The 21,293-nt window shown below is 36.0% G+C and overlaps 1 protein-coding gene across 1 annotated transcript in view; it reads left to right on the forward strand.

Annotated features, from left to right (window-relative positions):
* Positions 1–21,293, forward strand: part of LOC109107526 (SH3-containing GRB2-like protein 3-interacting protein 1) — a 33,797-nt gene that overhangs the window by 3,174 nt on the left and 9,330 nt on the right. The window contains exons 2-18 of the mRNA XM_042717646.1: positions 1,445–1,508; positions 4,417–4,441; positions 4,558–4,614; positions 4,699–4,756; positions 4,879–5,057; positions 5,162–5,173; positions 7,326–7,337; positions 8,849–8,873; positions 8,963–9,038; positions 9,191–9,255; positions 9,467–9,547; positions 10,169–10,243; positions 11,279–11,941; positions 15,093–15,214; positions 16,705–16,858; positions 16,997–17,108; positions 17,217–17,372. Of these exons, the coding sequence (XP_042573580.1) occupies positions 1,445–1,508; positions 4,417–4,441; positions 4,558–4,614; positions 4,699–4,756; positions 4,879–5,057; positions 5,162–5,173; positions 7,326–7,337; positions 8,849–8,873; positions 8,963–9,038; positions 9,191–9,255; positions 9,467–9,547; positions 10,169–10,243; positions 11,279–11,941; positions 15,093–15,214; positions 16,705–16,858; positions 16,997–17,108; positions 17,217–17,372 (1,936 nt within the window). The remainder of the gene's footprint in view (positions 1–1,444; positions 1,509–4,416; positions 4,442–4,557; positions 4,615–4,698; positions 4,757–4,878; positions 5,058–5,161; positions 5,174–7,325; positions 7,338–8,848; positions 8,874–8,962; positions 9,039–9,190; positions 9,256–9,466; positions 9,548–10,168; positions 10,244–11,278; positions 11,942–15,092; positions 15,215–16,704; positions 16,859–16,996; positions 17,109–17,216; positions 17,373–21,293) is intronic.

Here is a 21,293-nt window from a genome sequence, read left to right on the forward strand (position 1 = left end):
TTACAAAAAATATATTTAATTCACCAACAAGAGCCACAATTGCTTCTTTTTCAAGTGCAATGTATGGAAAGTTAATAATTAAAAAATACTAACAGTAATGTACCTTGCTCAAAACATTTAAGTGCATAGTGAAAATGAGTTAAAGACAAACAATAACAACATTACAAAAATGAATATTAAAGAACACGAAACGCACCAATAACATTGCTAATATATATTTTAAAGACCATTTCTAGGTCAAAAATTTTCATCTCAAAAACACTTGGAAGTGCATAAGGGTTGTAACAATGAAGAAAAATCAACATTACAAAAAATATATTAAAGAACATGAAATTCCCAGCAATAACTTTGCTAGGTCAGAGATTTCCATGGACACAAATTAATCCGTGGTAGGCAGATCTTACACTGAACAGTGACATTTTTCCCGTGTCTTTCTTTAAAAATTAAATCATATATGTACATTCAGTGATTAAAGGCTGCGTTCCCCTCCATTTTCCATTATCTTGTTACCGATTTCTTCTGAGCACGATTCTGACACCCCTCCCCCTCTCCGCCGGAAAAACTCGAAGAATCACGAACGTATATAAGCGGCAGGTTTAATAGGAAAAAATATAAACGTTAAAAAAAGGAAACTTAGGAGAATCAATGCATTTTGAACGACTTATTACCATTGTGTAAATAATGTATATGTAATCATGTAATCCATAAAAAAGTAACTGTAGTTTGATTACAAGTATTTTAAAAAGTAGTTTACTCTAATTACAAGTACTTGAGATTTGGAATCTGATTACGTAATCCAGATTACATGTAATCCGTTACTACCCAGCTCTGTATATATATATATATACATATAGAAATATTTTTATTTTTGTATTTTTTTTACTTTAGTTTATAGAAACTACAGGGAATATTTCTGCTTTTGTACTTGTACTGAATTTAGCAGATTCTCTTTTCCAAAGTGATTTGGATTCAGGCTATATGTATTAACACACAACATTAATATAATTAAATTACAGGACTATCTACAGTACAAAAGAGAAAAAATGTAAACATATACAATTCCATTTTAAAGACTGGGGTCAGTAATATTAAAAATATTAAGTTGCACAACTGTTATTCGTTGTTGATGTTTCTTCAGCTTCGAATCAGCATATCAGAATGATTTCTGAAGGATCATGTGACACTAGAGACTTAAATAATGATGCTGAAAATCCAGCTTTGCATCACAAGGATAAATTACATTTTTAAATAGATTACAATAGAACAGTTATCTTAAAATGTTTAAATTTAAAATATTTTACAATATTAAGAGACTTTTTCAAAAATAAAAAAATCTTACTGACCCCAGACTTTATACAGTATATATATATTTTCTTGTCACATGTTGCACTAGAAGAGGAATGAAGTATTATTTTGTTCCTGATGATAACCATGATTTTAACAGGACTGAAAAAGCGTACCCGAAAGGCCTTCGGGATACGGAAGAAAGAAAAGGACAGTGACTCCACGTGAGTAAGAGCGTCCGTGTTGTGACCGTGGACATCAGCTCTACGCAGATCTCTAAAGAATATTCTGATTTGCTCACTGGTGCATGTGTAGAAATGGCTGCCTTGGCACAACTTAGTTTATTGTGATTTGAGTGAATTGTGCTTTCTATAATGATGCATTGCTAAGACTTGGCTCAGTGTCATTTTGTCAAATGTGCAGTAGTAGAAGAGCAAGTCTTTTACTATTGGCATAAAGTCTGGCCCACTTTGCATCTTATTTTGACCAAGAACCACCCACTTAAACAGGAAAAGAAAGAGAACTACGTGTTCAATAGAGCAACCAACTGTTCGTTGTGTTATCATGTTGTTTACCCCAGTGGTTCTTAACCTTTTTGACTCCAGGGCCCCTGTTGTTCACAGCAATTTCTATGATAAAATATTTTAAAGTTAGGCATATCCAAAAAACGGAATATTCATTATAAGTCTGCCCTAATAAAGTTTATTAATTTACATGACTTTTCCAGGGCTAGAAATCTTTTTTTTTTATGACTTCCTCATATATCAAGGTTTTTTTAAAAAGCCTTTGAGAAAGAGAAAAAAAAAAAAGAAAAAAAAAACATTTGAGGGGGTGAATTAAATTGAGGAATATTCCATAGTAGTACATTTTTAGTGGTTTCGGCTTATTGCTTATTTTGTCATATTTTAAAGTCATATTAAAGGGATAGTTCACCCAAAAATCAAAATTATGTCATTAATGACTCACCCTCATGTTGTTCCAAACCCGTGAGACCTCCGTTCATCTTCGGAACACAGTATAAGATATTTTAGATTTAGTCCGAGAGCTTTCTGTCCCTCCATTGAGAATGTATGTACGGTATACTGTCCACGTCCAGAAAGGTAATAAAAACATCTTCAAACTAGTCCATGTGACATCAGAGGGTCCGTTAGAATTTTTTTGAAGCATCGAAAATACATTTTGGTCCAAAAATATCAAAAACTACGAATTTATTCAGCATTGACTTCTCTCCCGGGTCTGTTATGAGCGCGTTCACCTCACATCCGGTTCGCGAACGAATCACTCGATGTAACCAGATCTTCTTGAACCAGTTCACCAAATCAAACTGAATCGTTTGAAACGGTTCGCGTCAACAATAAGCATTAATCCACAAATGACTTAAGCTGTTAACTTTTTTAACATGGCTGACACTCCCTCTGAGTTCAAATAAAATCAATATCCCGGAGTAATTCAATTTACCTCAAACAGTACACTGACTGAACCGAGCCAGATAACGAACGAAACATTGACTCATTCTCGAGTCAAGAACCGTTTTCTGTCGGACGCGAGTCCGATTCGAGAAACCGAGAGCTGATGATACTGCGCATGAGCGTGAAGCAGACTGACACACAGCGCGTCTGAACTGAACTGGTTCTCTTGGTGATTGATTCTGAACTGATTCTGTGCTAATGTTATGAGCACGGGTAAACCGAAGGCTTGAATCAAGGGCAATCATCGCCAATGAAGTCATTACGTCGAGCGCAAAAGAACTGGTGAACTGTTTTCGGCAACCGGTTTATTGAATCAAACTGTCCGAAAGAACCGGTTCGCGGAAAAAGAACAGAAACTCCCATCACTACCGGTGATCCGAAAACCGATGCAACCGGTTCTTGACTCGAGAACGAGTCAATGTTTCGTTCGTTATCTGGCTCAGTTCAGTCAGTGTACTGTTTGAATAAATGAATTACTCCGGGATATTGGTTTTATTTGAACTCAGAGGGAGTGTCAGCCTGTTAAAAAGTTAAAACAGCTTAAGTCATTTGTGGATTAATGCTTATTGTTGACGCGAACCGTTTCAAACGATTCAGTTCGATTTGGTGAACTGGTTCAAGAAGATCCGGTTACATCGAGTGATTCGTTCGCGAACCGGATGTGCTGTGAACGCGCTCATAACAGACCCGGGAGTCAATGCTGAATAAAGTCGTAGTTTTTGATATTTTTGGACCAAAATGTATTTTTGATGCTTCAAAAAATTCTAACGGACCCTCTGATGTCACATGGACTACTTTGATGATGTTTTTATTACCTTTCTGGACGTGGACAGTATACCATACATACATTCTCAATGGAGGGACAGAAAGCTCTCGGACTAAATCTAAAATATCTTATACTGTGTTCCGAAGATGAACGGAGGTCTCACGGGTTTGGAACGACATGAGGGTGAGTCATTAATGACATAATTTTTTGGGTGAACTATCCCTTTAAGGCCCCCTGGATAGTTTGTTGAAGACGTTTAGCGGTTAAGAACCACTTTTCTAAAATGGATAATATGCCATAACAATAGCCCTAATTTTTTTTTTTGGGGGGGGGCACCAATTTCCACAAACTGTTGTATTTATTGTGAAATCAGAATTTGTTTTATTTTCATAAATGATATGTCCAGCTTTTATCACAATAAAAAAAATAATAAACTCTGGAAACATAATATACAAATTTGCTTGTTCATATCTAGTTTATTGGCCTTTATGTTTCTCATAAAAAGATTTAATACAGGATATCTCACAAAATTTAGAAAATCCAGTGATTGTTTGTAGCAGCCCTGTTACCTTGCAGACACTTTGTATATAAAAACCATATACCTGACTTTGGATGTTACACATCAGCTAGACAGTTATACTAAAGTTTATAATTTTTAGCCAGTAAGTAATAATATTTTTGTGTACAAAGTGTATGAAATTGTCAGTATAGGGTGTGGGTTGGCATGCGAAGCTGATAGCATGAATAGTAAACTTTGTGTAGGGTCACATAATCACATTATATAATCTTTATGCCCATTAATTTAGTAAATTTGAAGTATATTGTGTACACTTATTGTTTATGCATATCATTCAGTCATGTATCTAAAATCTGAACATTTGATTTCATATTTTTCAGTGGATCCCCAGACAAAGACAAATCTGTGAGTACAGCATAATTCATGACAGTGAAGACTAATATAGCTTAGGCAATGTTGTGAAATAATATATCATTGTTTTGTTTTCTTGCAATGTCTCGTCCTGCATGTTTTGTTATCAGAAAAAAGCCAATGGTGCACCTAATGGTTTCTACGGTGAGATCGACTGGGATCGATATGTAAGTAAATCTCTCCGAATGCTGATTATTCATACTGTCTTTATAGTTCCTGTGAATATAATGCTCATCTGTTTGTAATAACAGAACTCTCCTGATGTGGATGATGAGGGTTACAGCGTTAAACCCGGAGAACAAGGGGGAAATATCCTTCCAGTCTATGTTTTGTTTTGACCTGTACTGTTTCTTTAATTAGTTCAAAAAAGACTATAAACTACGGAGATGGGACTCCTTGTTCTAAAATGAATCTTCTTTAACAAGACTCACCCGCTCCAAAAGTCAATACGTTGCTCTCCTCCAGTGAGTCAGAGGGAGAGGAGGAGCATGGGAAGAAATTTAAGATCAAGATCAAGCCGTTGACAGCAAACAGTGGAAACTGCACAGTGTCTACTATGGATGAGCTAAAGGCCTCAGTGGGGACGCTGGCCATCTCTCCTTCTCCTCTGGTTAGACTCGCAGTTATGCTTTACAGAGCTGATGTCCCATAGTAATATTCACATTCAAATACTGAGATGATTTCCTCTGTTCTTCTGTTTGTTTCCTCACACAGAGAAAGAGTCCGGTAAGCAAGTGTTTTTACACTTCCTTAGACCTTTAAAGATGCAAATTAGAATTGCATAACATCTGTTACGTATCTTAGCCCTTAGGATTGTAACAGCAAATGGCAAATCATTCAGATGCCTTGTTCTATCAATACATGATACTATATATCAATGATTTTTTTTTTTTTTTTTATTGGTGTTGGATGATATTTGATATATACAGTACAGACCAAAAGTTTGGAAACATTACTATTTTTAATGTTTTTGAAAGAAGTTTCTTCTGCTCATCAAGCCTGCATTTATTTGATCAAAAATACAGAAAAAATGTAATATTGTAAAATATTATTACAACTTAAAATAATTGGTTTTAAATTTATTATACTTTAAATTATCATTTATTTCTGTGATGCAAAGCTGAATTTTTAGGATCATTATCACATGATCCTTTAGAAATCATTCTAATATGATGATTCATTATCAAAGTTGGAAACAGTTCTGCTGCTTAATATTTTTTCAGAACATGTGATACTTTTTTAGGATACTTTTATGAATAAAAAGTAAAAAAAAAAAAAAAAAAAAAAAAAAAAAGAAGCTATGTTTTTAAAATATAAATATTTTGTAATAATATACACTACTGGTCAGTAATTTGGGGTCAGTAATTTTTTTTCTTTCTTTTTTTTTAAATAAAATCAATACTTTTATTCAGCAAGGATGTGTTAAATTGATAAAAAGTGATAGTAAAGAAAATATATTATTAGAATATATGTTATTAGAATTTTTTTTTTTATTTTGAATAAATGCAGTTCTTTTTAACCTTTTTATTCATCAAATATATTAGACAGCAGAACTGTTTCCAACACTCATAATAAATCAGAATATTAGAATGATTTCTAAATGATCATGTGATAGATTGGATGTTACATGTGACACTGAAGACTGGAGTAATGACGCTGAAATATCAGCTTTGCATCACAGGAATAAATTATTTTTTTAAAGTATATTCAAATAGAAAACTATTAAAATTATTATAAAATTAAATAAAGTTGTAATAATATTTCACAATATTACATATTTTTTCTGTATTTTTTATCAAATAAATGAGGCTTGATGAGCAGAAGAGACTTCTTTCAAAAACATTAAAAATAGTAATGTTTCCAAACTTTTGGTCTGTACTGTAATTGTGCATGTTCATATCCACTACTAGAATATATTTGTCATCATCTAATGCTCACTTGAAGACAAAAACAGTAATAATTCTATAACACTATTACATGTAATCTAAAGCTCAAAATAAATATGCATAAACACAAACATAAATACACTCAAAAGTTTGGAGTCAGTAAGATGTTTTTTACATTATTAAAAGAAGTCTTATATGCTCACCAAGGCTGCATTCGTGTGATCAAAAAAAGTAAAAATATTGATTTTAATTTATTTTTGTTATTATGGCCTTTTATAAAAATTTCAAATTACTATTTTCAAATGTAATTTATTCCTGTGATGCAAAGCTGGATGTTTTACTCCCGTCTTCAGTGTCACATGATCCTTTAGAAATCATTCTGATATGCTGATTTAGTGCTTTAAGAAACATTTCTTCTTATTATAAATGTGGAACTGTTGTGTTGCTTAATATTTTTGTGGAATCCAAGATACATTTTAAATCTTTTCATAAAACTATAAAAATGTTTTACTGACACTTGATCAATTTGATACAAAATTGATGAATATAAAATATACAAATATGAAAATATGAGTATTAATCTTACTGACCCCAAAGATTTGAATGATAATGTATTATTATATTATATTTTAGGGTGTTTTTATTTCATACATTTTTATGCTGTCATGCCTTGTATACTTTTACTATTTAAAATGTAAAAAATGTAAAGCTGTTAAGAAACACTTTTATAATGGATTTACTGTATGCTTCACATATAATGCAGAACTGTGCTTCTACAGTTTTATTCACATTTTTAATATCACACAGAATTAGTAGCCAGGTCTTAATATTAAGAAAGTGTAAACACAAGCAACATAATGTGTTGTTGGTTTGGTTTGAAGCATAAGGTGGGGAAAGATCCATCACAGACATTATTTATTTTTGTTAATAGTACTGATCTGTGACTCACTCTCTGACCAGGTCTGTTCTTTCTCCTTTTTTGCTGATCTCAGAAGCGAAGTCCAGTAAGTATGGATCTTGTTAATGTACTACAAAAATGTGTTGCGTATGATACAGAAATCTGATGCTGCTGTCGCATGCACAGTAGAGCCTGAGTTACACTGAACCTTTCATTGTGATGATGATGCTTCATGCTGTGTTACTGCTGTACTGACAGCTTGATGCCCTCGTGGATCAATAGGAGTGAATCATTACATTCTTGATATCATCTGCAGCTTCAGCATGTTGGATGTAAATGTTCCAACGTTGGCACCTGGAATCTGTTTTCCATTAGCTGAAGATGTATGTCACTCATCAGCTGTAATAAATGGAACTAATGGAAAACAATGACCAGGTGCCAACTAATACCCTCTGCCGGTTATCTCTTAGATTTTTAGTTTTATAATTTTATAAACTTTTTTTGACTCTTTCGTGTTTTAATAAATTATGCACAATTTTGGTCATTGTATACGGAGCCCCGCACATGACATGCAGGAAAAAAATAGTAGGCTAAATCGTGTGCACAATTTACTATTTAGTTCCCTCGATTTATAAATTGTGCACACGATTTATAAATCGAGAGAAGGAATTAGTAATTTGTGTGCACGATTTAGCAAATCGAGGGAACAAAAAAGTAATCGTGTGCACGTTTTAGTACATCAAGGGAACAAATTAGTAAATCGTGCGCACAATTTATTTATTTTTTTCTTGCATGTCATGTGCGGGGCTCCGTAATTACAAGATTTTTTGGTCAGATATTTTAGTGCTATCATACGATTAATCGCAATTAATTGCATCCAAAATAAAAGTTTTTGTTTATATTATATATGTGTGTGTACTGTGTATATTTATTATGTATATATAAATACACACAGATACATGTATATATTTTAAAAATATTTACATGTATATATTTGTATTCATATAATTTATAATATATAAAAATATATTTAATTCATAAACATAAAATTTTTCTGAAATATATACATGCATGAGTGTGTGTGTGTGTATTTATATATACATAATATATACAGTACACACACATACATTATATAAACAAAAACTTTAATTTTGAATGCGATTAATCGCGATTAATTATTTTTTATAGCACTCATTTTTTTCCTTCTTTTTAAGCAAGGATGCATTGATTTGAGCAAAAAAGACAGTAAAGAAAAATGTATCAAAGTTTCAAAAGTTACAAAAATATAAAGCAGCAAAACTGTTTTCAACATTGATAATCAGAAATGTTTTTTTAGCAGCAATCTGATTTCTGCGTAAAGATGCTGAAAAATTTAGCTTTGATCACAGGAATGAATTACATTTGAAAATACATTAAAATAGAAAAGAGTTACTTTGTAATAATATCTCACAATATTACCATTTTTACTGTATCTTGATCAAATAAATGCATGTGTGAATGTCAAATCGATAGGGTTTCTATCCCCTCATGTCAATTAATATAAATGTTTTATAGTATTTGTGGTCTTTGAAATGTCTTTGTTATTGGCGTTATCTTCTTTTATGACCTTTGTTACAGTGCCCGATGAAGCGAAACCTGTCAAGTGAGTGTTTATTTGGAAATATTGACTTCCTGTGTATTGTCATATCACTCCAGTTTGTATAGTAGTCAATTTCACTGTGCATATTCCAGATGAGGAGATTGCCAGACCACGACGATCTACTCCAACACCCACGACAACCCCAGGTCCTGGTTCTGACCCTCCCAGGTTAGTACACCATCACAAACCCTTATGGAACTGTTTGTGCTTCTGCTCACTATTGAATTATTCATTTTAAATTGAATAACATTACTAAATTTCATTGCCTGAATACCCTTGGAATGTTTTGACCTTGTATTTTCCTTCTGTCTCATAAAAAGAGAAAACACAAGAGCGTTCTTCGGCCCACCGTTCGAGACCAGTTTTGAAGCACACAACTCAGAAGGTACAGCAGTATTCCTCAATAACCTAATATGAGTTAATTTGTTAAAATGTAGTTTGTGGTTTACAAGATCAAACTTCATGAGAGGTTTTAGAAGAATTTGCAATCGAAATGTTTTTTAAAGAATTGTTCTTCTGTGTCATGCATTGCTGTGATTTGTAAGTTAGTTAAGGTTGGTATTGATGGGTATTTCATTCTTGAATGTGAATAACAGTGTTCCTGGTTGAGCCGGAGCTCTGGTGTCAGTCCACTTCTCTCTCCACCTGTGTTCTCAGCAGATCTCTGCCCACTGGAGGTACTGCATGTCAAATGTCCAAAATGTTTTTGATAATGCAAAATGGTGAAAATTGCTAAAATAGTTCCTAATTGAAGGCTTGAATGTTACAAAGCATCACATTTCACTGCTCACTGCAGTGATCTACAAGATTAACCAGAAAAAAAATCACATGTATTAGCAACAAGATGCTTTGAATGGGTCACAAAAATAATCCACTTTAATTTATAATTATTACTGATTTTATTAATTGATTGGCAATGTAAGTTTATATGCATAAACAAGGGTGCTAGGAGCATGTCTCCTTTAAAGCAGTGTTATTTTATTATTATTTATATTTATTTTAGTTTTTAACTAATAAAATAATTCAAAATATATACATTAATTTTAAAAGTATTTTTAAATTAAGTTTACTTTTTTGGTAATTTTGTTGTGCTTTTGTCATTTTTATTAGTTTTGTTTTATAAAAATACTTCCAAATAGTTTTAATTCATTTTTATTTTAGTTTTCATTTTAGCTTTATTTCAGTTAGTAATTTAGATGTTAGATGTAAGCATGCGTTGCGATATTTTAATCATCATAATGTAAGCTATTTATACTGTGCGTGCAGTATTCAGTACGAAAGTACTTCTTTCCTTTCAGCTCCGCCTCCACTTCCTCCAAAGAACATTCCTGTCACCCCACCTGGACGCAGTTTTAGCTCTGTAGAGTCCTCCGGTATGTACTGACACTTCAAATTTAGCATCCAAAGACACATAGTTTCAATCTCTTGAAAGAACCAAGTTCCTGTTCAGTAGTGTCTTACTACAGAATACTTGTTCTCAGCTCTATGTTTGTGGTTGGGGTGTGCGATATCAACAAAAATTACACTGATATTTTCATTACATTCTGTGCAGTGGGAAGATATTTGCCACCTTAAAGTGATTTCCTGAAACATTTTTATCTTTATAAGAGCATTTTCTTTCTAACCTTATTATTGAATTTATTGATTAACTATATGAATATTGCATTAAAAAATTATGCATACCTCATCTTTTATGTCAAGTTCTTAAATTTAATCATTAAATTCAGCTAGGCTGTTACCAATCAAATTCAATCTAATTCTAAATCAAATAAAATCAAATTTTGCTCTCCAGAAGTTGCATAGAAGCCATTTAGATGTATTCACACCTCAATTGCATTTTTAATCAAGGATGCTTTAAATTGATCAAAATAATGCTATGAGAATAATATTTTAAAATAATAATTGAAATATTCAAATATAAAATTAAAGAAAAAATGGAATGATACTTTAAAATATGTAATTTAAGATGCCAGTAGGTGGCGACAAGTCACTGAGTCATTGATTCATTCATTCAGACAATTTGTTCAAATGGCTGTTTCATTCAGGAATGAAACATCACTGTTTTCAGAGACACACTGCAGCTTTGTTCGAAACTATTTTTGTTTGTGAAATAGAGCAGAAACAGACCAGATTAACTTCTTGTTGAACTGTATATAATCAATATCATATTTGCAATTGTGCCAATATTTGCGGGTGGGAAAATCATGCTTTGCCCCCATATATTGAATTTTGGGGTCACTAACTGCATTCTACTAGACTACACAGGCTGTATGAAAATGTTTTTGTGAGTGGCATACTCAGCTTCTACATTATTGAAACATCAAGCCAATAAATATCGCACACCCCTAGTTCGTGGTGGTGAATGTTGGAAGACTATTTGGCAGCTTGTTTTCATTTTGTCTGAACAGGTTATTATAGTGTGGTTCCTAGCGTCAGAGGCTATGGCTCAGCTTCAGTCTGTCAGGATGCCCCATTATCTGACCCGTCCGGAGGGGCATCTATGCCTGACTTGGACAGTGTTTTTGGGCCTGTTGAGACGCCCAGGTCTGGATCAGATGTGGTGCAATGGAGCTGGGTGAGCTTCAGCGAAGGCTCTCCTGCCCGACCCCCTCCCCCAGACGAACCCGCCCCTTCTCCACCTCTGTCCTCTTCCCCTGCGGACTCGCCCCCGACCTCGCCCCTCAACCTGCCCCCTCCCCCTCTCCACTCCATCCCGCCTCCAGATTCACCTCCACCACCACCGCCCTTAGACTCTCCTCTGAGTCCTCCAGACCTCCCCCACTGCTTTCAGCTCCCAGAGTCCGAGTTCACCCAAGAGTCCCCCATCACCCCTGCCAGCCCTGGACTGCCCTTCCTGCCAGCAGACCACCCCCCACATGGAGCCACACCTTCCCCTCTTGCCTTGAGAGATGACAGCAGGAGAACCCCTGACCTTGTGGGCATGAGGGATGAGATTTCAGTGTTTGGCACATCACCCAAAGACCTCACAGCAGGAAGCTTCAGAGGAACCCCACCTCCACTGCCACCTCCTACTTACAGGAGTGTGGTGAGCTCCCCTGGGCCTGGCAGTGGTGAGTTAGCAATCGTTACTTAAAGGGATACAGGTGCATCTCAATAAATTAGAATGTCGTGGAAAAGTTCATTTATTTCAGTAATTTAACTCAAATTGTGAAACTTGTGTATTAAATAAATTCATTGCACACAGACTGAAGTAGTTTAAGTCTTTGGTTCTTTTAATTGTGATGATTTTGGCTCACATTTAACAACAATCTCAACAAATTAGAATACTTCATAAGACCAATAAAAAAACAAATTAAAAATTTTTTTTTAGTGAATTGTTGGCCTTCTGGAAAGTATGTTCATTTACTGTACATGTACTCAATATTTGGTAGGGGCTCCTTTTGCTTTAATTACTGCCTCAATTCAGCGTGGCATGTAGGTGATCAGTTTGTGGCACTGCTGAGGTGGTATGGAAGCCCAGGTTTCTTTGACAGTGGCCTTCTGCATTTTTTGGTCTCTTGTTTCTCTTTTTCCTCTTGACAATACCTCATAGATTCTCTCTGGGGTTCAGGTCTGGTGAGTTTGCAGGCCAGTCAAGCACACCAACACCACGGTCATTTAACCAACTTTTATGCTTTTGGCAGTGTCGGCAGGTGCCAAATCCTGCTGGAAAATGAAATCAGCATCTTCAAAAAGCTGGTCAGCAGAAGGAAGCATGAAGTGCTCCAAAATTTCTTGGTAAACGGGTGCAGTGACTTTGGTTTTCAAAAAACACAATGGACCAACACCAGCAGATGACATTGCACCCCAAATCATCACAGACTGTGGAAACTTAACACTGGACTTCAAGCAACTTGGGCTATGAGATTCTCCACCCTTCCTCCAGACTCTAGGACCTTGGTTTCCAAATGAAATACAAAACTTGTTCTCATCTGAAAAGAGGACGTTGGACCACTGGGCAGCAGTCCAGTTCTTCTTCTCCTTAGCTCAGGTAAGACGCCTCTGACATTGTCTGTGGTTCAGGAGTGGCTTAACAAGAGGAATACGACAACTGTAGCCAAGTTCCTAGACATGTCTGTATGCCTTGACCCCAGCCTCAGTCCATTCCTTGTGAAGTTCACTCAAATTCTTGAATCGATTTTGCTTGACAATCCTCATAAGGCTGCGGTTCTCTCGGTTGGTTGTGCATCTTTTTCTTCCACACTTTTTCCTTCCACTCAACTTTCTGTTAACATGCTTGGATACAGCACTCTGTGAACAGCCAGCTTCTTTGGTAATGAATGTTTGTGGCTTACCCTCCTTGTGAAGGGTGTCAATGATTGTCTTCTGGACAACTGTCAGATCAGCATTCTTCCCCATGATTGTGTAGCCTAGTGAACCAAACTGAGAGACCATTTTGTAGGCTCAGGAAACCTTTTCAGGTGTTTTGAGTTAATTAGCTGATTGGCATGTCACCATATTCTAATTTGTCGAGATAGTGAATTGGTGGGTTTTTGTTAAATGTGAGCCAAAATCATCACAATTAAAAAAACCAAAGACTTAAACTACTTCAGTCTGTGTGCATTGAATTTATTTAATACACGAGTTTCACAAACATATATGAATAACTAAAATAAATAAACTTATCCACAACAACATAATACATCAACATACAACTTTAATTCATCTAAAAAAGAAAACTCTGTCATCCTATACTCACCCTCAAGTTTTTCCAAGGCTGTATGAATTTCGTTCTTTTGTTGAACATAAAAGAAGATATTTTGCAGAATGTACATAACCAAACAGTAGTTGGTCCCTTATGACTTCCATAGAACTTCCATGGAAAAATGTAATATGGAAGTCTATGGAGACCAGAAACATTTGTTATGAAACCTTGCTCCGGAGAAGGATTAGCACCACTTTTGTAAAGTTAACCCTGCAGTGTGTTGCCGAACTTGTACAGTGTGAAACAATGCGGTGTTACAGTAGATTGTTACAGTTAGATGATTAGTAACAGACATACAAATGTTTTGTGTAAGTTTTAATGCTGTCTTGATGGCTAACACACTCAAATTTCATGATTTACCTTGTCTAAAATATTTAAGTAGTGTAAACGGCATGCTGAAGGAAAACTAGATGCTGTAGCCACATTATTTTTTTATGGCCATGTTTTTTAATTAATTCCCTTGTTTTAGTTAAATCGTGATCATGTTTTACTGAGTATTTCCCTTGTTTTAATTTACTTACGTCTTAGCCCCAATTTAATTAAAACAAAGGCGCTAATTGATAAGTTGTGGGAACATATGTTTATTTGTGGTCATGATATCTTGTTTTTTCCCCTGCGGGTCATGTGCAGGGCGCCCAGAGTTGCTTTTGTGACTGTGCATATTAACCAAAGTTGTAGTTTTTACAGCAGTTGTTCTACTGCCTTAATGCCACCCAGAATGGCAATATCACATTTTGCGAAAATAAATTAGATTACTAAATTTATTTAAAAGGGTTATTTACAGTATATTGCAGTTTTGCCTTCTCTGTGAAAACTAATGATGTAGTTTCAGTTTGTGCACTCACAATAACAAAATGCGCTTTTGTAAAATAATAAAAAATCAAACAGAATGCAAACAAAATGTCCGAGTGCGAAACTCTGAAACTCTGTGTATACTTGTCTAAATATGAAAAATATATCTATAGAGAGTGAAATGTCTACTTTCAAATGGAGAAAAAATATTCTCAGATTATGTTATCCGTATGATACATACAGGCGCATCCACTGCTGCTGAGATGACGAGTCAATGCTGCCGACTTTATCTCTTAAACTGAAAACAAAGAAAGCATGTAATAAAATGTTAATGCAGCCCCCTTACTGTTTTTCACTTACACATTCATAGTCATTACTTTTGCTGGTTCACTGTGGCAAAAAGCTTATGTGCGCTTGAGCACTTATTAGGCACTGTAGGCAATTAAATAGCCAATATGTTAATAATAGGCATGCTAATAAACAACTAGTTTATAGTGAGAATTGGTCTCTGTACTAAAGTGTTACCAAAAATGATAACCTAAAAATAGTAGCATCTAAATTAACTGGTCAAAAGTATTATTTAGCATCACTGAGACAACTTATATATACAGCAAATGATACCAACAAAACACATTTTTATGGGTTCAGTAGCTCTTTAAGGTAATGATTGCAGGTTTAGCATTGTTTACAGTGTAACAGTAATCTGATTTTACGTATGTTCTCAGGGCCGTCCTCTCCCGCACGTGCCGGCACTCCCCTGTCTGCTGGCAGTCCAATCCCACCTTTACCACCAAGACCATCATCACGACCTAAACTACCACCTGGAAAACCAAACCTAGCAGATCTGGTATGACATCTGTCCACTTTCTCCATTGCTATGAAACATTAGGGCCTTTCGCACCGCTTTAGTTCCAGAACTAAATGTACAGTACTAAAGTACTGGGATGATATTGCGCAAACTATTTCCCAGTGCCATTTAAAGGGTTGCGTTCGCACCAGCAGTGTGTACTATGAAGTGCCGGTCGACAGTGATGTCACTTTTGCGCAGTGTTCAACAACGGAAATGGACAACAACGGAGGATGGAGGACACTGTGATCGGAGCTGTGTTTTCGTTGTGTCTCGCGGGTTTCACAATAATGGACATGGAATGTCGACGTATACATAAAGTGATTGAAAGAACAGAAAGGAGGACTAAGAATCTCCAACAACAACTGGCAGTGCTACATTTGCTACAAGTGCCTGCACTTCAGCATCCATCCCGAGAGGCAACATTTCGGTCTCTCTCTTGAAGCCAACACGGAAGTGACTAAAACTGCAATTCATAGACTCCCCATATTAAAATGCCCAACTTTACAGCAGAAAAAAATGTTTACAGCCTGGTAAAAAAAGTGGTTTTGGTCTATTTTTGTCCTTCATGACAACTGTGAGGGGGGTGATTTTTTTTATAACTCTTCAATTTAAATTATATTAAGCCTTAAAGTTCTGCATAATTAAGGGCGTGGCCACTTGAGTGACAGGTGGATTGCCGCTACTGCCACTGCCGTCGAGTTAGGTGGGCGTGGTTTCAGCAACCAGCTCCCGCCTCTTTGCCCATTTTCAATTATCCGGGAGTGACGCGCTGCCAAGGTGGCGACGGCCCGCTCCGCCCACTTTGAGCTTCAAAAACGCTCTTCAGAAATCTACGGGTGACGTCAAAGACACTACATCCATGTTTTTATACAGTCTATGGTCCGTCCATCTATCACTGTTCTCCATGCTTGCAAAATCAGTTGACACAATGTTTACAGTATGTTTACACAGAGTTTTAAATCAGTTCCGGCGGTGCGAAAATGCCAAAAAGTGAGTAGTTCCACAGTTACTTTTGGTACTATGAAAAGGTTCCCGCGGTGCAAAAGGCCCAATTGAAGCATTGAAATCACAAGTGCTTTTGCTTGTGTTTGTTTGTTTAGGTTATTGCTGAAGATCCAAGCATTAAAGTTGAGATAATTAAGCAACTCCAATTATCTTTGATTGTCTTCTGTACATGTGCACTCTATACCCATGTAAATGCTGGATCCAAATTAGGCTCCTGAGTACACTCTTGAAAATAAAAGTTCCAAAAGAGGGTTTTCACAGCGATGCCACAGGAGAACCAGTTTTTGTTCCCCAAAGAACCTTACAGTGAACAGTTCTTAAAAGAAACATTTTTTTTTAAGTGTGAATAAAATAATCTAATAATCTTTTTCCACTGTAAAGAACCTTTTATGGAATGAAAAGGTTCCATGGATGGTAAAGGTTCTTTGTGGGCCAATAAAGAAGAGTATATGTCTGGTTCAGGCTGTTTTGTTTCTCCTCAGGCCCGACCCTTCAGCCCCCCCATCCACTCATGGAGTCCTCCACCCTTCGCTCCTCTGGCCAGAGCTGAGAGCACCTCTTCCATCTCCTCCGTCACCTCTCTGAGCGCAGCCTCCACACCTACACTAGGCCGAGAGCTCAACCTCTCTGTGTCAGGTGGGCCACAACAGAGCTGTCCCAAGTCAGTTATTGCTGATTATGATAAGTGAGGAGGATGATACTAAGGCATAATGCCTTCTTAAGTTCAGTAAGTTGTGTGTTTTGTATGATATTAGATCTAGGTCTGTATTTTAGTGTGTTCCAGAGGTCCGAGTCCTCTCACAATGGGACCCCAGGACACTCTACCAGTGGCAGCCGCCTTTACAGAAACCATCAGCGCCTACTTTAAAGGAGCAGATCCCACTAAGTAGGCCACAGAGCACATTCTGAAGTCACCTTTTGAATTTGGTTCACATTTGGTTGAATTGGATGAATTTGTACTTAATCGTCTCTCATGTCTTACTGTATGTGGTAGGTGTTTGGTGAAGATCGCTGGTGAGATGGTGCTGTCTTTCCCAGCAGGGATCACCAGACACTTCTCCACCCATCCCAGTCCACCAGTGCTGACCTTCACCATCAGCCAGTACAGTCGGCTGGAGCAGGTCCTTCCCAACCCACAGCTTCTGTGCTGGTAATACACAGTGATGTCCCACTAGTGAAGGAATTGTTCTTTTGAGCTGGGCTTTTTAAAGATTCGGTCAAGCCATTTCAGAAATAGTCTGTAAATCATCCCACTGTAAATGAGAACTTTGTTTGGGAGTAAAACTGAGGGGATTGAAGTTGTCCCGATATTAAAGTTATGGCTGATTACAATTTCTATATAATTTTTTCTGAAACACAAAAAAACGAAATGCTACAAACTCATTTAAGCCTTTACAACATATGATGTATAGTATGAAAATATATATTAATTTTGAGACCTGCTAAAGATTTTATTTACCACTGTGATTAAATTATTAGTGTTTAACTGATTATAATGACAGATAATGGTAAAAGGAATCTAAATGTACAAGTAGGAAAAAATTATTAGAAAAATTAGATATCCAATATCAGCTGATAAATATATAAAACACTAAACAGTACAGATACATTTAAAAAATTGCAATATTAGCTAATAACCAATATGGTACCATTATACTGGACACAGCTATTTGGAACTGTAAACAATAATATTAGGAACAGTTTATATAATTTATTCAAAAGCAGAGCTACTGCATAACAGTGTTGTAATTGTTAACTAAAACTATTTTGAAAATATAATAAATTATTATTATTACTATTAGAAATTATATAAAAAAAAAAGGTTTTTGTTATTTGAAATAAAGTTGAAAAATAAAATATTAATATTTGAAAACCCAGACTTGGCGATTAACTGAAACAGGGTTCCTACGGGGTTTGGAAAAGTATGGAATTTGATTTAAGTAATTTCCAGGTCTGGAAAAGTTAGAAAAAGAAAGCAGAGTATGGAAAAATATTTGCATTTCCAGACTTTTAGCCCCTATTTAGTTTTTTTTATTATTATAGAAATTTAAGAATTTAATGAAAATAAGTTTATCATACAAGAAGTGGCAGCTGTTCAGTGATTCTTTAGTGATTGTCAAACACGACTAGTACACTTGGTGCGAGGTGCACTTTTTCATTTTGCATTTTGGGTTTCTCCTCACGATATTCTTAGCACCATATTACATAGTCTCAAGGACCTTTGCAAAAATAAAAAATATACAGACTTTTATGTGCGCACGAGGAACCATTACACTTAGCATATAGGACAATGCATACTGAGCCACCTATTGTGCCATCAGCCCATTTCGCGGTGTGGTTTTCTGTCCGCCACAGAATATGCATTTAGGAAACCTAAGGTCTTGAAATGACATACTGCCTTAAGCCACATTTTGAACACTTTTTTACAAAACCAGTCTTTTTTATTGAACCTTGAACTTGGTAAACAGGACAATGCACAAAGCCATATTAAGCCATCAGCCCATTTCGTGTCATGGTTTTTCCACCACTGCAGAGGTTAAATTGGACAGTAGGCCTTGATATTAGAGGTACTACTGTAAGGAAAGCCAAATTTTGAGCAAGTAGATCTCTATTAATTCATGTGCATCCATGCTCTTTATTTATAGCAAGATGGCAGTGATGCACAAAGGAAATGGGTTATATAAAACTAGAAATTGTGTAAGCATGCAAAAAAATTCCCATGCACATGTGAATAGTTTCTCAAGGGCACAAAAAAGTTTCTTGAGTGCATGCAAAAGTATTAAAAAAATTTATATTATTTTTATTTTAAGGTCTCTGTATGTACACTTGTATGTTTATTTATAGATGACTGTAATATATAGCAGATATAAAGCTGAAAATAGTTCTGTATGAACCATTTATGTTTAATGGGGCCAAAAATCTAGAGCTCGACTGATATGTTTTTTTGGGGGGGCCGATACCGATATTAGGGAGTAAAAAGGAGACAATTGTCTTTATGTGTAGGCTATATAACAGTACAGTATAGTCAAAAGTTTGGACACACTTCCCATTTGTGTGTCCAAACTTTTTATTGATACTGTATATAGAATACAGTATAAACAGAATATATATATACATAAACACTGGGCCGCATTAATGCACGGGCTTACCTGGGCTTAAGCCCAGGGCCCCGGGCTGGGGGAGGGCCCCGATGATGCCGGAAAATATTGTAATTGGATTTTATAATTCGTTGGCTGTCCCTTTAAAATTACGCTTATCGCTTTGCTTTGAATGCATGTGCCGGCGTTGCAAGTCCTGCTTGAGAAGTGTCAGTCAAACCCTCTCACTCAATTAACCCTGCAATCATCAGTCACAGTGGGCATTGTTTAATTGTCTGAAATCCAATAAAATTCATCATTGTCTGAAAGCATTCAGTTATTGGCCCTGTATCGAACTCACGTGACATACTTTCGTTGAATTCTTTATAAGATAATTGCCGCCTATTCTAATGATGACAATAACTAATCTAATGGCTAATCTAATGTGACAGCAATGTCTCGTAAATATGACAGTGGTTCGCAAAAAAGAAAAACAGCACAAGATAAAGTAGAACGTCAGAACAGTTTGTTAAAAAAAAAAAATCCGAAACTAACATCATATTTTAACGCAGGCCCAGGGAAAGATGAAGATACAGATAATGGTGAAGGGAAAAGGGAATCACCGCCATTTACAGGTTGGTTGTGATATACTAGCAGGCTGGCAGCAGTAGCTAGATATGATAGTCTATCAAAATAATTAACTCTTTTTAAACTTAACAACTTAGTTGAGCTCCCAGTAGCCTAGTTAGTTAGCCACCACACTAGAGCTGTGGATTATAATAATTTTTATGTATTGCAATGTTGATGCGAACGATTCTGCATAGGCTACATGTAATTAAATAGGCCTTATCATACTAACATAATGATTTAAATAAAGCACTCTTGTTACTATTAAAGTTGCGTATGCCTTCAGAAGCAAACACTTAATTGTGCTTGATGTTCGTATCACTTCTTTAAAGCAAGATATTTGGGCACATTTCGTTTTTTACTAAAAGAAAATGCATGAATGAGAAAATCGTGTAGGACGTGCTTGATGTTAAAACTACTTTTTAATCTCAATAATAAGTCATGAAAAAGATCTCTGTAATCGTGTTGACTGACACACCCTAAGCGCGAGTGCAAAAAACCCTCAAAGTAGAGGTCTGCGCGGGACTGTTTTTTAAGTCCCGCTCCCGCCAGCTCCCGCTGGGGTTATATCCGCATCCTCCGTTTCCCGATATATATACACTCTTTGTTCACCCGCTGTCTGCTTAGAATAATTTTCTTCCCGACCCGACCATCCCGCTAAATTTAGATCTCGTTTCCAAAATTTCACATTTCCATTTCCACGGAGAAAATAAAAATGTTGTCTGCACAAAAATTGTATTTATTATTTTATTCGCCTTGTCAAGATACGAAATTTAACATTTTACTGCCAACACAGTAGGGGAAAAAATGTCGAAGAGAAAAAATAAATAAAAACGCAGACTCTGAGCCCTCCTTTTAATATTTCTTGATACTTTTTTTGGATGTGGAAGTATCTCACTGACATTAAACTTTCCGATTTTTGCTGCTGTGTCGACCAAATGTTGGGCCAGCTGATTAAAACCTTTTCCGGACACAGTATCATACAGTCGAATGTCTTGGCAAACAAATTCAACACATTTTTCTGTTGTCTCTTTTTTAAACTGCTCTGGCACCGGCCTAGACTTTGTAAATGCCAGTTTAGTTTGACCCTTTGTGATGATGCATGAGTGCCGCCTTAAACCCAAGGTTCCAGTCTTGTGATTGCTGAACGGGAATACTTTTAGGCATTTATCACATTGCGCAAAAGGTATTTTTTTTCATCTGCGTCTATGATACATGAAAAAGACTCCCATACATCAGACTTGCCTGATGTGGGTTTCTTAGCAGTAAACTGACCATTTTCCAGTCCAAGTTGAACGTCCTTTAAGGACAGCGCATCAACACTTTGCTCTGCCATACTTTTTGAGGGCCGTATATTTACAACCGGT

Source organism: Cyprinus carpio, chromosome B2, assembly GCF_018340385.1.
Source record: "Cyprinus carpio isolate SPL01 chromosome B2, ASM1834038v1, whole genome shotgun sequence".
NCBI lineage: Eukaryota > Metazoa > Chordata > Actinopteri > Cypriniformes > Cyprinidae > Cyprinus > Cyprinus carpio.